The sequence below is a fragment of the Tenrec ecaudatus genome, chromosome 10 (genome assembly GCF_050624435.1).
Source record: "Tenrec ecaudatus isolate mTenEca1 chromosome 10, mTenEca1.hap1, whole genome shotgun sequence".
Classification (NCBI taxonomy): Eukaryota; Metazoa; Chordata; class Mammalia; order Afrosoricida; family Tenrecidae; genus Tenrec; species Tenrec ecaudatus.
Window position 1 is genome coordinate 132779593 of NC_134539.1, and position 15794 is coordinate 132795386.

Genomic DNA, 15794 nt, shown 5'->3' on the forward strand with positions numbered 1-15794 from the left:
CCCATTCACTTTAGCTTCTCCATGTTAAGGAGTAAGCTTCAGAGTTTTTCTTGATTTTTTTTTTTATGCTGAAGCTTTTTACTGTTTCCATAATAGCAAAAACGGCGAAAAAAACAAAACCTCCAATGATAGAGGATTAGATGAACAAGCTCGGGTGTGGAATATTACGCTTCTATAAAAAAAAACAAAGACAACACTCTCAAACACCACACGGACAAAGCTAGAGAACATTATGCTTAGAAAACTCAGTCAATCACACAGAGATAAATATTTAATAACACTATGGTTGTAAGGAAAAAAACAAAGAAAAAGAAATGTGATTTATATATCACGAGACAGACTTTGATAACTGCTGGGAGACCAGGGATGTGGGTGGGACCAGGGAGAGGGGAGGAATAGGCTACTGAGGAGGGAGGGAGGGAGGATTGGGGGAGGGGTGGAGAGAAAAAGGACCACATATCTGGAGGATAGTTGGGGGGGGGGAGATTGTTGATTTCATTTCTTGATATGGACTGTGTAAATAGATACAGCATGTTTCCTTTTTTAAAATCCCTCTAGATTCCTTATCCCTCAAACCTAAATAGCAGTGGTTTTTAAAAAGAGAGGCAGAGAGAAAGAGGAGGAAAAGTAAAATTGAAAGGGACTTGGAGTCTTTCGTGACAAACAAATTCATATAAATCAATAAAATTTATTATTGTGAATGAGCCGAAGGTTTACAAAGCATATCACCGTGTTATGGTCAACAATTCACGCACATTTCCATCTCATCAATAGATCATCACGCATCCCGCTTCCTCCCTGTGCCGCCTGTTTCCATTCCTCCTCCTTTCCCGAACTTTCCCTCTGAACTTTGGGAAAATGCTGTCTTTAGGTGTAGATTTTTCTAACACAGAGATGAATTCAGTTCCAGGCCTGAAGGGTAAGGGCCATAGTCTTGGGGGTCCCACCTATCTGATCAGAAAGCCAGGCGTCTTTTTTAATGATTCTCAGCGCTGTTATAAGTATTCCGTCACTATCCAACACCTTCTCATGTCATCCTTTTCAGTGCAGTTGGCAGTGGTGGCCGGGCACCATCTAATTTTTCTAGGCTCAGGGTTGCGGAGATTAATGCCGGTGTGATCGTTTCCATGTGTCTTTTGATTTTTGCCACTCACCTTTCCTCTGGGTGGGAAGACACCCAGAGTTGGGTGACTGATCGTGAGTTTTTCGGACCCCAGTCGCTGCTCACCAAATTTGGATGAAGAACAATAACAATGGACCTTTGTGTCTCCTGAGACCCTGATTCTGATCCCCCAGGGCCACTGGCTTATTCCCTGTAAGAAATGTTCATAATGTTGTCCCCTGTGTTTCGCCACATTCATAGACACATTTGCAGGAAAAGTAGATACACACATACAAGCATGCTCTATCAGACCTCCATATGTGTTCTTGAGTCTACTCTCCCTCTCCCACCTATTCAGCCTGGGTGTCTATTTGTAGATCACTGTGGATGAATTGTATCTATATCAATATTTTCTTCTTTTTATCATGAATTCTGGGAAAAAAAAACCAGTATCTTCCCCTGGCTCCATAATTTTCCCCCAAATCTCTCTCTTATTGGTATTGACTTCCCCTGCCTTGCGGTCCTATACCTGTGTAGTTGCCTCCCTCGGTGTCCTGGATTTGGTCTGTGTGACCAAGTCCACAGCAGAAGTGATGGCATGTCACTTGTAAGAACTCGCTCTGTGGGAAGAAGCCATGCTGTGGGCAACCCTCAGTGGAGAACTAAGGCAATCAGGAGGGAGCGTAGATGCACAGCCTACAACCCAGAGAAGACTTCAGGAGCTGCAGCTTCAGGGTCCCATTAGAGATTCTGAGCTAGAACAGCCAGCTAAGGCAGCAGCCTAGGATTCCTGGGTTTCAGTCACTGGGTGAAGTAATACATGTGTATATTTTAAAGAGTGACAGGCATTTCATAGCAAACGATAGCTAATAGAGCAAGTCCTGTTCTAAATACCTTCCATGAATCTCAGATCAATTCAATGAGGTAGAAACTATTACATTCCTGTTTCAAGAACAATGGCAAACTGAAGCACAGAAAGGTCAGATTGTCCTAAATCACTGTTAGTAAGCACAGATGGTCTGTCCCCCAAACCCTGGACCCTGATATATAATGTCACAACCGTCCTTCCCAGTCCCAGCTAGCGGACTAAGGCAGCCCAGCATTATCATTTAATTTTACTGGATTCTCTAAAGAGTGAAGATAATTGCTGGGTGATACAAATAGTTAAGTGCTCCACTACGCACCCAAGGTTGGTGGCTGCAAACCACCCAGAGGGGCCTCAGAAGAGAGGGCGGGCGATCTGCTTCTTAAAGGGACGGGCAACTTCATACAGCAATTCTGCTTTGCACAAGTGAGTCTCAATGGGTTGTTTTTTTGTTTTAAGAAAGTGAGACAGGGGGCTCATTCTAGTGCATAGTGCCCATCAGCGTTTGCAGAGTGCGTTCAAGTTAACAAGACACTCATTGGTACTTACCTATGAGGCAGGGCAGATTCTGCTGTCTTGGAACTCTGGAGCCAGCTCTATCCTTCATGAGCCCATACAAAGAAATGGAAAAGAGGGACGCCCTTCCTTTCTCATCCCTCCCGGTCTTTCCCTGGAATGGTGTTCCCACAGGGGAGACAGGGGCTCAGGAATGCTGCTCTCTCTGGGAGGTCCAATCTGCTGGGTCTTTTTTTTTTTAACCCCTCCCCCTCTGCCTGGTCTTTTATCCTTGATGCCCAAGCAATTCTTCCCTCCAGCAGGCACCCCTGTGCCCCCCATCCCTGGTCTTGCTTTTCACTGCAATCTTCTTGCCTTGGATTAGGCAGGGATTACTATCGGCTTGAACTATCCGCCAAGCCAACGAACAAAAGCAGTCAATATAACCTTTGATAAAAACTAGAGGGATCGGGGTTTGAACTGATAGTGGACTTTCAAACGGATTCCTCTGAGCAGATGACCAGGTAGGATCCCTCTCTCCCTCTCTCTCTCCTTTCTTGATGAGGAGGATCCTTGGTGGCATAATGGTTACATTGGACTGCTGACCACAAGGTCATCAGTTTGAAGCCACCAGCTGCTCGCTCAGTGGGAGAAAGATGAGGCTTTCTATTCCAGTAACAGTGGCAGTCTCAGAAACCCACAGGGGCTTCTGACCTGATGGCAGTGAGTTTGGAATTTGGGTCGTTTTGTGTGTGTGTATGTGTGTGTGTTTGTTTGTTTTCCAACAGTTTTATTGGCACATAATTTATAATTCAATAGCTCGATTGTTCAATCATATCAAGGAAAATCGTACAATCATTACCACATCCATTTTAGAGCATCCCCACCCTACCACCCAGCCCAGAGTTTGGATTTTTTGAAGATCTCCCTGGAAAGTATCTATCTTGGTGGACGCTCATTGATGTTGGGGGAATGTTTGGGACCAGAAATGGAGAGGAAAACTGGAAGTCTTCTTTGTAGGAATAAGAGTGAACCAAATGATGAAAAGTTCAACTGAGACCATGTCCTTCTTGTCTCCGTTTTTATTTATTTATTTATTGGGGGTCTCCTTTAAAAAATACTCCCCCCAAAGGAACATCTGCAACGAAAGGTAGAACCCTGATCTAGCACCCCAGGTTGGCTTCACCGCCCTATCTCTTCCTTACAGTCATCAAAGTTCTCTGTCTCTAACTTTTATTCCGACATGAGGGTGACCGAGTCAGCCTTCGGTTAATCGAAATGTTGGACATATGACATGATTTAAGATAGAATCCCTGGAAATCCAAATGTAACAGCCCTCTCCGGTGCAGTAAAAATTCCTTTTAAGCTTTAATCAGTAATGATGGTCTTCTAACTCAGGAAGGCTGTAAGCAAGGTCATTAAGATCCGTAACCAGGCAAGAAGCTTCCCTCATGCAGATAAGCCAGGAGCATGGTGCTTCAGGGGATGGGGGTTTGGTGACATGTCAGCAGAGATCAGTATTTGCTGTGATCACTGCACAATCTGCTTTTGGCCACAGAGTTTGGGGTAGTTTGGGTATATTGTTTGCTTGACTTTCACTGGATTTTTGAAACCGTTTGAAGGTAGCAAACCCCACTGTTTCCTTCGGTCTTGTCCTGGAAAAATAAACAAAGTTTCTCGAATCCACCTGAGCCCTGTCTTTGGCTGTTTCATGACAGGGAACCCCAGACCCTTGACCCCAGAAACGGCTCTTCTCTCTCTAGAGTCTATAGAACCAGTATGTTTTTACTGGGTCTGGAATTGATTTCACCTTTGGAAGCAAGAAAATATTCTGCTTTCAAAATTTCATCAGCAGCCCTTGAACTTCTACCCGAAATGAAGACATACGGGCGGGATTTGACATGGCCATCCAGATGAAACTAATCCACTTCCGGGACTACATCTCGGTTTGCCTTCAATTCCTGGTCTGGAACAGTAAGTCCCAATAAAAAGCAGCCATCTGCATGTATAGGTCTGAACTTGGTGAAGAAGTTTTTTCCCATTGTCAATCCAGGTAATGTCAAACTCAAAAAAATGACAACCGGTCCTATCCACTGAGGCACGCTGACTCAGATATTGCTGGGGCAGGAGAATAACTCCCACCTTGTGTAGGAAGGACCGCGGGTGTCCAGCTGGTGAACTTGAAGACCAAGGGGTCTTCAAAGCAAGAGTCCACAGTAGGGAGGCTGAGGCCAGGCCTCTGAGTCACCCCAGCCTGGCTGGAGTATTTTGGCCTGGAGTACTTGGCCTGGAATGTCTGCGGTGGCCCTGCAGGCTCTGGGAGCGGGAGGGAGGAGATGAGTCACTGTGAGCTGGAATTGTGGAAAACGTCCCACTGCGTTCGGCAGGTCCAGTCCTCATTCCTGGGTCCCTGACTCAGAACCCTGCAGGGGGTGGGAAGCATACTCTGGGTTCTGTCCAAACAGGACTGACCGTCACCGCCTGCCCACATCTTACCCCTCAGATGTCCTGACTCGCACGCCTCCTCGGATGCTCACGGCACGCACTCGCCACCTGTCTGAATCTCTGCCTTGGATATGGACTTTGGGCCAGTTGGGGTATACTCTTTCTGCCCCCTCCCCGATATCTTCTCTGACCCACACATCTTGGAAAGTGTCCGAAGTGGAGCTAAGTCCCCTGGGAGCACCTCCTCAGGGCATGGGCCCGTAGGCTGGGGATTGTCTCTATTGAACTCTTTGACCAAGTCCAGTTGGTACTTCTGATCCCTAAAAATCTGTCCCACGCTCTCTTTTCCATGCCCCGGACTCCCAGTACATCCTAGGGTGGGGCCTGTGGGCATCCATGGGCCTTGGGCTTCGATGATATGCTCCCCCACATTGCTCCATTGATCCTGAGGCGTGTAGAACTTGCAGACTTGGACTTGAACTCTGGGCTAAGCGGTCCCCTTACATTCCCTCCCCTGCCCCGACCATGATTGCCTCACCTTCAGGCACCAGGATCATTCTGCTCTTGTCTATCCATAGGAGGACACGAGGGCCAAAGGTCAAAGGAAAAGTGGGAAGTGGTGGGAGCTGCCGAAAGGCCCCCTTTCAGTATCTATCGGTGGGGTGGGGATTTGAAGCAGAGCTGGCCTTCAGAGCAGTCCACCCCCCCCCAATAAACCCCCACGTCACCGGGGGCAAGGCAAGGGCAAAAGGGCTGTTGGAAACCCTCTCAGAACCTGCCGGGAAGGTTCTGGCATCACCAGAGGGTCTGGTTTGGCATCCCTTAGGGGTGTCAGGGAACTGTGTTGTTCACTCTTCTTGGATACCTTCTGCCTGCAGCTAAGGTACCCAGGCTGGGAGGTGGCCCAAGACCTTTGACACAAACCCTGTGTTAATGGAAGCAGAAATCTAGCAGCCCCACCTCCCCTTTGGAGATGAAATCTAAATGGCTCGCCCACCTATGCCCATTAGTATCTGGGATACAGCTTTAGAGAGCTTGTCGGGGAGAAGTGTTCTGGGTGGTGGGAAATGGGGAGGTCGGTGGGAGGTTTCTAGGAAGCCTAGGTGAGTCCCCTCCTGATCTCATCCCACACAGGTACTTAATTCTTCTCTGTTCCCGGGCTAGGGAGTTCCCCTGGAGAGGAGAGTGGCAGGTGTTAAGTCCTGGAGCTCATAGGAGGGACGTCAGCAGGGAGGGGAAGACAAGGCCTTGGGGGTGGGTTGGGGTCTGCCAAATCTACAGTCTGCACCCCGTGTCCCTGCTAGGCTGACGAAGCCATGGGCTGAGTACCTGGGGAAAGGCCGAGGAGCACCTTAAGGCGTCCTCTGTCTGAGTGGGAGATGCAACAGGGTTAGCAAGTCACAGTGCGGCTCTTTCCCACAAAGAAGTAGCCTTTGTGCCTAGGGGAGTGCCCGGCCCCACCCCAAGGCCGCCCTCAGCAAGCGTGCCCTTTCTAAAAGAGGGTCCCTATAAATGAGGTGTGTGCATATGGTGGGTACTGTGCCCAGAAGGGAGGAGAGGCTATTTGGTGTATCCATGTGCGGGCTTCAGACAGCAGTTAGAGATATTCAAAATGTTAATCACCAGTTAACGCAGTTCAAGTGTAAAGGGCAACTTTATTAAAGTGTAAAATGAACTTAATGTGGCAGGCTCTGTGGGTTTAATTTTTCCAGATAAGGTGCTTTTAGGCTAATCAGCTGCTCTCCGAAGGCTGGATTTAAGGGAGCTGAAGCAGAGGTTCTCCAGACAGCTCCCAAGGACCAGACAGCAGGAGGACGAGACCTGTCCTGCTCCTGAAGGAGTCCCATAGGAATTCTGTCTGGTAAGAGGGGCGCTGGGATGGGGGCTGGGCCAGTTGACCAGGAGAGGAGGAGAGCTTTGACCTCTGAGGGGCTCAGCACCCTTGCATTTCACACTCTCTCCTTCGGTCTAAGAAATACGGAGGGGGAGGGGGAGAAAGAAATAGGAAGGACGCTCTGGAGGCTTCTTTAGTGAGAAAGGCAGGAAGATGAAGTCTACCGCCCACAAACCTCTAGGTCAGGTCTAGCTCTGGTTTTCAGGTATGGGAAGCAAGGTTTCCCATGGATCTTTATACCTGCTGAAGACATGCTGCGGGAACAGCCTCCCGGCAGTTACACCTCCAAAGAGGGGGCTAGCTGGTTCGGTGTGTGGTTTCCCTTTAGGGCAAGAAGGGGACAGGTGAGAGTCAATTCGAGAGTAGAGGCTGGCCATAGGGAACCTCCCAGAGGGTTGGTTTCTAAGGAGAGGTTCTTGCCAAATCACCTTTGTGAAGCTGGAACCCGGGGGGAGGTGAGGGGGTAGCTCTGGGAGAGCTGCCCAAGCACCCGGGTCTGAACTGCTCTCCCCTCTCGATCCCTCCCTCATTGCCCTTCTCCCAGCACCCTCTGACCCCACCCCAATCCAAAGCAAACTCACCCCGGGGGACCAGGCACCACGCTCCTTCTAATCCAGTGGTTCTCCACCTTCCTCATGCTGTGAGACTTTCATCCAGTTCCTCATGTGGTGGGGACCCCCAACCATAAAATGATTTTTGTTGCTACTTCATCGTGGGCATTTTGCTACTGTGATGAATCGGGCGTCCCCTGGGAAAGGGTTGGTTGACCCCCAAAGGGGTCACGACCCACAGGTTGAGAACCACGGTCTTAGTCCTTCTGTCTCTGAGCTCAGGATACAAGCCCTGGATGATGGCGACGCTGAAGACCTTCACTCTTCTACTGGTGTGCCTGCTCCTGGCAGTGGTGCTAGGGGACAAGGAGGAGGGTCACTCCAGGTAGGGGTGATGGGAAGGGAGGGACCTGTGGTAGAGGAGGGGGCTGGGAGCCTGACTGGGTTCTGGACTCTGAGGAAGGAAGAAGGACAGAGGGAGGGAACTCCAGGTTATGAGGAAAGCAGCTTATGGGACCTCCTCCCAGCCACCTGAGTGCCCCGGGAGACTGGACCCAGAAGGCCTTGTGCTAGACATCTGCATTTCTTGACAGTTACAATGTCTAAAGAAGGTGACAGAATCCCCCCTTTGAGGTTCTGCTTTCCTTTCTTTTTTTTATGTGATGCTTTAATGTTTGGCACATTTTTTTTTAAGTGTTTAGTTTTACAGACTCTATCATTTTGTAAAGGGTCCCCCACGGGCTAAGCACAGGGGATCGAGGCCCCACAAATGGCTCCGATTCTCGTGGTGCGGACAGGTGCAAGGGGGAACAAAGAGCCACAGAGGCGCGCTGCAGTGTCGCGGAGGGATGCAACAGGGGGCTCTGACTGTGGCCACGTACATTTCACGGACGGACAGACTTCCACAGAGGCCGTATCAGCTCGAGGCTAAGAAGCTAGACCCCGGGCTAAAGTCTCAGTCACGGCCATCGGGTTGATTGTGATTCATCTTGGTCCAATCGCCCAGAGCAGAACTGCCCTGGGGAGTGTCCCAGGGAGGCTGTGCATCTTTATGGGAGCAGAGAGAGTCATCGGTCTCCCACAGACTGGCTGGCTGTTTGCAACTGCTGACCTTGTGGTCAGCAGCCCGATGTGCCCCCAACACCACCAGGGTCCCTTCAGGCTGCACTGCTTGGAGACAAATCCTGGATCTGCCACCTAGAGTGACTTCTCTGCATCTTAATTTCTTCTTCTGTAAAGTAAGGGCGATCGACAGTCTCTCTCTGCGGGGAGGGGTGGGCGCGTAATAAGAAGTCTTGACGGCAGTAATGCTCTCCTACAAGACTTCACAGGTGTTGAGATCCAGTGGGATCCAAGCCCTGAATCAGGAAAGGTCACAGTCAGAGAGGGGAGGTGGGGAGCCACGTGAGTCAGTCCTATGTGATGAGGGGTCCCAGAAGATGGACCCTTGAGCTTAGGATTGATTCCCCCTGAGGGGGGTGGAGCACCAAGAGTAGGCATCGCCATGGTAACACCCCCCCATGAGCCCCTTGGCTTTTCCATGTTGCCCTTCCAGACAGCAGCAGCGTTTCATCCCAGCCTTGCGAGATTCTCAGCTCTCTCTGCTTCTTCTCTAAGGGAGGGAGGTGAGGCTTTCTACTCCCATAAGGAGTTAAAATTCTGGAAACCCAAAGGAGCCGTTCTACTCGCATCTTACACTAGGAATCGGAACCAGTTTGATGGCAGTGGGTTCTGATTTGCCTCTTCTGTGACATGCTGCTTCTCTCTCTCTCTCTCTCTCTCTCTCTCTCTCTCTCTCTCTCTCTCTCTCTCTCTCTCCCTCTCTCTCATTTCCTCCCCATAGCAGACCCTACCCTAAGGCCAGCAGCCCTCAACCTCGAGGACCGAGATATGCGGAGGGGACTTTCATCAGTGACTACAGCATCGCCATGGACAAGATCCGACAGCAAGACTTTGTGAACTGGCTGCTAGCCCAGAAGGGGAGGAAACATGAGTGAGTGCTTGTGCACTCAAGCCTCCAGAACGTAATCTTCCTACGTTCAGACCAAATCACCATACATGGTCACACTGATGGGGGAAGAACCATTCTAGGTAGCACCTGCCACTTGGACAGTGATGTATTGTCCTGGTCCTTGTGGCCCTGGCTGGCCCCTGCCTGGGGCAGTGGTCCAGGATCCTTTACTTCTGAGGGATTCCCTAGGTGTTACACATAGTTAATGCACTTGCCTGCTCACCAAAAGGTTCGCATTTCAAGTCCACCCAGAGGCACCCAGGAAGAAATGCTTGGCGACCTACTTTGGAAAAACCAGCCCTTGAAAAGCCCCGGGAACAAAGTGCTGGCACACACGGGGTCTCTATGAGTTGCATTTGGCCCCATGGCCACTAGTTTGGGCTTTACTTCGGAAAAGGACATGTTGGGGAGGATGTGGAAGTGCAGAGAGGGACCTCGGGGCAGTGGGGCTGAAGGCAGCAGAAGCGGGGCTGCTTCCCAGGGTGATTGGGGCAGGCGATTTCAGATGTCAATGCCCTTCCTCCTTTCCTTTGCTGCCTTTCTTTCCCTGCCCTCTGTTTGGTCAGAACGGCAGATCCGGAAAAGCTGTTCACCAAGCAGGTCAGCTAAAGGCAGAAGGGAGTATCCTCAACCCCTAAGGTTGAGGAACCAAAAGAGGCCCTGGACTTGCAGAGGCCTGGACTCTCTCCCAGCCCCTAATTCCTGCTAATTTCTATTTTACCAGCTGGAAACACAACATGACCCAGAGGGAGGCCCGGGGTCTCGAGCTGGTCCATCGATCTAACAGGAATGAGGAGAAGCCCAGGTGAGTGGAGGGTAGAGGGAGCAGGGGGCGGGCTCTCCTAACTTCTGACCTACTCCATATCACTGTTCCCTGTCCCAGCCTCTAGAAACATCCTCTTCCACTCACGAGTTCAAAGAGGGGACTTCACTGAGCAAATTCCTGAAGGTCAGCTCAGGCTTAAGGAAGATGCCTGGGAGGAGTGAGGCAAGGGTCCTCGATGAGCTGGGCAGGGTTTCTGAGATGGGTGGCTTCGTGTCCAGACTAAGTTCCTGGGTCAAGGAGAGAGGCGGTGAAGGGAAGGGACTGGCCATGCCCCTTCTTTCTCCCTGTGAAACCTTAGGAAGGTGCTGGTGGCATGGAGGGTTTTTACCAAGGACTCACTCATTACCACAGACTCGATCCTGCTTCATCGTGGCCTTTATGGGTTAGGGGAGAACTGTCCCTGTGGGTGGCTGAAAAGCCACTCTCTGTGGGGGCGGAAGGTCACATCTTTCTTCCACAGAGCAGCTGATGGTTGCAAACTGCTGACTTGGCAGCTGGCAGCCCAGGGTGTCACCAGGACATCAGGAGGGCTCCTTTCTCCAGGACAGTCCCCAGAAATCAGTTACTTTCTCTCTCCGAGCCAAGTGAGGCATCTGTGGCATGGATCAAACTGCCCAGTGGATGCTCCCAAAAGAACTGGTGCCTGGGGAATGCATGCTGGGATAGTTTCAAAGCGAATGGGTGGGCTGTCTCACACCAGAATGGAATCTGGCTTCGCCTGGTGGGGTAGTGATGTATGAGTTTCAAACTGCAAGTTTGAAACCATGAGCCACTCCAAGGGAGAAAGATGGAGTTTCTACTCCAGTCAAGAGTTACAATCTCAACAAAAATAAATAGATAAAAGAGCTACAGTCTTGGAAACTCACAGGGGCGGTTCCACCCGGTCCTGTAGTTACTATGAGCCCGCAGGGATTGATGGCCACGGGGGCGCTGAAAAGCCCATCTTTCCCAGGCAAGCCAAGCTGCTGGGTGGAGATTCCAAACTTCGAGAGCTGAGATCATCAAGAGGCAGCTGTGTTGACTCTTTTCACGCCTACCCAAGCCTTAGTGTCCCAGACCCTTGTACTTGCTCTTCAGGTAGGGCCCGGGGCTAAGAAAGTCTGCCACAAACTTTCTTCTTTTCAGTTCCCCACCCAAGAATTCCAGTGATGAAGATTTGGTCAGGGCCCTGCTGATTCAGGAGGTGCTGGCCTGGCTGGTAGACCAGATGGAACGCTGCAGACTCAGGTGAGAGAGTGGGGTGGCTTGGCGCATGTGGTGCAGTGGTTAGAAGCTTGAACTTTGGAATCAGACACAGCTACAGATCTAACACCCCTTTGTGGGGTGACTCTTGGCAAATTCCTTGGTCTTTCTGGGCCTCAGTGTTTCCACTATCATCGGGGCTACGAAAACCACCTCGTGGGATTGTTTAAGGTCGAGGAACCTAAAGATTCAAGAAGCCCTGGATCTGCGAAGGCCCGGACTCTCTCCCAACCCCACACTCCCACTAATCCATCCTTCAGCGCAGGAGGATGGCTCAATACTGTGGAGCGATCCATCCTGAGAGGATACTCAAACAAAATAGGAGGCAGCAAGGCACAGAAACCAAGGGGGTCCAGACAGTGGTCCTGGGAAGTCAGGGACCTGACGCGAGTGTGAGTCTAGCAGGGTTTTTCAGAGGAGGATGGAGAAAGAGAAGCATGTGTGACCAGACCAGAGGAGATGAGTGGAGCAGGAGGAGCGGTCCACTGAAATAGTCCAGATTATTATTTTTTTTGAACTCTACCCTTACATTTTATTAAAATTTATCAAACATTATGAATTGACCCAGCTGCTTACTTGAATTACAAAAGTAACATGATTCAATATGAAAATAAGAAACTGTCTACAAATCTCTTGACAGTAGTCTAGATTATTTTAATTACTTACAATAGGAAAATTAGAGATAGGAGGGGTTGGACCCATGGGTGGAGGTTCATTTTATCTGCTGCCTTCAAGTCAATAACGAGCCTTCTCCCCGCCATGTCTTCTTCCTGTCCTCGCTCTCCCCAGGATGCAGTGACAATGACCGATCTCAGCTCGGACTGGGACCCTGTCCTTCATTTACTCAGCTCCTGCCTCAGCCCCGCCCCGCAATTCCCGAGAGAAGGAAAGTTAATAAAGTTTAAACTGAAATCAGCCTTTGTGCACATCTTTAATTTTGATTTAAGTATTTACGGAGCACTAGGAGTCCCTGAGCGGCATAAACGATTGTGCGTGACCAGAAGGCACACTTGGCGATGTATTTCTGAAAGGTTAGGGCCTTGAATCGTTGTTCTATGCAACATCGATAGCCCCACGATGAGTCAGAAGTGACTCAACAGTGGTTAACATCACCTGAGTCCTATCAGTGGAAATTTGTCTGTGCATCTGTACAGGTGCATGAGCTAATGAAGAGATAGGCTGTTAACATGCATTGAGCCTACGGACATTCGTTAGAGATGGAGCACAGCAGGGGTTGTGCTCAACACTGGATATACGACAAGTGAAACAGACACCAACCCTGCCCTTGAGGAGCGTATAGTCCAGAGCCAGAGACAAAGCTTAATCTTTCCCGCGAGCATATTCGTAATCACGTTTGCCAACTATGAGAAGAAAACCTACCATTCTTAGCGGACACCGAGTTGACCTGGATCCACGGCGACCCCGTGCAGGGCAGGTCTCCATCCTAGATTTTCAAGGTTGTGACTCTTAGAAAGTCAGTCACCGGGCCTGTCTTCCCAGGCACTGCTGGTCGTGTTCAGACCACAAGCCGTTTTGCGAGTTGTGAGTGCTTAACTGTCTGCACCAGCCAGAGATGCTGGAAAAGACTCGAGTGTCGCATCGGTACCCTGTCGTTTTGTGCGTGTCAGAGGCCGTAGAGTTGGTTCGCACTTAGTGGCCTTACAGGCAACAGAATGAACCACCGCCCGGTCCGGCACCTCCTCCCAATTGTTCTTAAGCTTGAGCCTGTTGTCGCAGCCACGCAGCCATCCAGCTCGTGAAGGGTCTCCATTTTCACTGCCCCGCTGCTTTACCGAGCGCGTTGTCCTTCTTGAGTCTTCCTTAGTCAATGTCCACCGTGCACATTCATGGAGGAGATTGAAAATACCATGATTTGGGTTAGGCACACTTTAGTCCTCCAAGTAACACTCTTGCTTTTCAACACCTGAAAGAGGCCTTCCACGGCAAATTTACCCAACGCCCGGCATCCTTTGATGTCGTGACTGCTGCTTCCATGAGCATCGAAGGAAATCCTCAACAACGACATCTTTTCCCCGCTTCCCATGATGTTACCTACTGGTCCACTTGCGAGGATTTGGGTTTTCTCTACATGGAGTTGTGCTCCACACTGAAGGCTACAATCCTTGATCTTCATCAGCCAGTGCTTCAAGTCCTCCTCACACTCAGCTGCTGGAAGCCACCAGCCCTGTGTGGGAAAAAGACGGGGCAGTCGGCTTCTTTAAAGAGTCGCAGCATTGGGCGCCCTCTGGGGAAGTTCTTTGTGCTGTAGGGCTGCTATGGATTGGGAGAGACGACATGGTGGTGGGTTTGGATTTCTAGGAGGTCAGTGACTCCATGAGGTCGGTGTGTATGTCTGAGAGAACCGTGTGTTTTTGCATCAAGGCAAGGAGTGGGTAGGAGAGGTTTATCGGAGGAGGTCAATGTGTGTGAGAGGGTGCCCCCAAAGGCTAGCATCTGTGTTGGAGAGGGTAACTCTGTGTCCGAGGGAGTAATTTTGTATCCAAGGTGGCTTAGTACGTGGAGCTTTGTGTCTGAGGGTGTGGAACTGAATCTGAAAGCATGCCTCTGAGGGGCTGAACAATTTCCCAGCCCGGGTTCTTGCATGGGTGAAGACAAGTTCAGCTTCATGTCATGGATAAACAAAGAATCACAGTGATTCATGTCTACCTCTCACGTCATCCCCAAACAGGCAACCCAGGGCTGCTAAATGAAAGCCAAATGCACCTGGTTCAGCCTTCTCCCAGCCTTCCAAGTGCAAATGGTACCGAAGTCTTCTGCCACCCACCTCCGCTCCCATCCTCTACCCTTGCACTGAAATCCTCTCCGGTAATGTTGTTTAAGGGGTCCTGGGGACACAACTGCAGAACATCGGCAGTCCAACTCACCCAGTGGCTCCATGGGGGAAAGAGCTGGTGAACCCCTTCCATAAAGATTAAAAACAACAACAAAAACAACTACCTTCGAATCAATCCCAACTTATAGTGACCGGACAGGGCAGAGTAGAACTGCCCCTGTGGGTGTCCGAGACTGTAAATCTTTCTAGTAAAAAGTCTCAGCTTTCTCCCACTTTAAAGATGATGGCCAAGAGACTCCTCGGGGCGGTTCTACTCTGTGACAAGGGTCCGAATCAACTTGATGGTATCTTACAACAGTATTATTCACATTCATGGTCTCACCCTAGAGATGGTTCCAGATCTGTCCAACATACACAAAGGTCAGTCAGCCTGTCATGTCCCACACATCTAAACTTTAACCTGTTCAAAAACACTCTTCATTGCCTCTCCAACTTCCCCTTTATTCCTGTCTCTGAGCAGGACTATCTTGTTGCTCAAGCCAGAAGATTGGGGCTCCCTTTTACTTTTCCCATCCGCTCTGCTCCCTAGCTTAGCAATTTTACCATTCTAACTTAATATATTCCAAGACAGATCTGTCTTGAAAGGAATACAGCCAGAATGCTCCTTGGAGGCAAGGAAGGGGAGACTTCATCACTTCATCTCACAGACTTTGGACATGTTATCAGCAAAGACCAGTCCCTGGAGAAGGACGTCATACTTGATAAAGTGGAAGCGTAGAAAAAAAGTAGTAAAAGGTGGATTGATGAGCTGGATTGGCACCATGGCTGCAACAATGGGCTCAGGCATCGACAGCAACAATTGTGAGCCAGGGCGACGTTTCCTTCTAGTGAACTTAAGTGGGAACTGACTCGATGGCACCTAGGAACAACAATAGCGTTTAAATCTGCTCCACTCTTGCCACACTCACTGCCATGACCTTGTTCTGTCCCTCGTCAGCCGTAGCTTGAATTGCAGCAACCAATTTAAGTTAAGCCCAGGTTGCCACAAGAATAAATTTTCAAACACTTGATCCCCTTGTTAGACTCATGCTATTAGGATCACCCATGAAATTTTGGGTTCCAGCCCTTTTGAATAACAATCATAGTGAATATGGCAGCGGAGTGGTTATGCATTGGGCTGCTGACCTCAAGCTTGGCAGTTCGAAACCACCAGCTGCTGAGGGAGAAAGAGGAGGCTTTCTACTCCTGTAAAGAGTTACAGCCTGACAGAAGAGAAGGGGGGGAAGGGAGACTCCAGATAGGGCAAGCTATGACAAAATAACGATGTATAAATTACCAAGGGCACATGAGGGAGGGGGGAAAGGGGAGGGAGGGGGGAAAAAAAAGAGGACCTGATGCAAGGGGCTTAAGTGGAGAGCAAATGCCTTGAGAATGACTGGGGCAGGGAATGTATGGATGTGCTTTATACAATTGATGTATGTATATGTATGGATGGTGATAAGAGTTGTATGAGTCCCTAATAAAATGTAAAAAAAGAAAAGAGGAGGAAAAAAAAAAAGAGTTACAGCC

At 49.8% G+C, this 15794-nt stretch overlaps 1 protein-coding gene across 2 annotated transcripts; it reads left to right on the forward strand.

Annotated features, from left to right (window-relative positions):
• Positions 1–6633: 6633 nt before the first annotated feature.
• On the forward strand, positions 6634–12343 carry GIP (gastric inhibitory polypeptide). Of its 2 annotated transcripts, XM_075559309.1 has the most exons (6): positions 6634–6768; positions 7635–7737; positions 9196–9345; positions 10088–10168; positions 11315–11416; positions 12221–12343. In XM_075559309.1, exons 2-6 carry the CDS (start codon positions 7649–7651, stop codon positions 12228–12230), a joined length of 432 nt encoding a protein of 143 aa, XP_075415424.1. In that variant the 5' UTR covers positions 6634–6768; positions 7635–7648; the 3' UTR covers positions 12231–12343. The 2 variants fall into 2 exon arrangements, with proteins under 2 accessions (XP_075415424.1, XP_075415425.1); XM_075559310.1 differs by lacking the exon at positions 12221–12343 and having other exon boundaries at positions 11315–11420.
• Positions 12344–15794: the final 3451 nt, after the last annotated feature.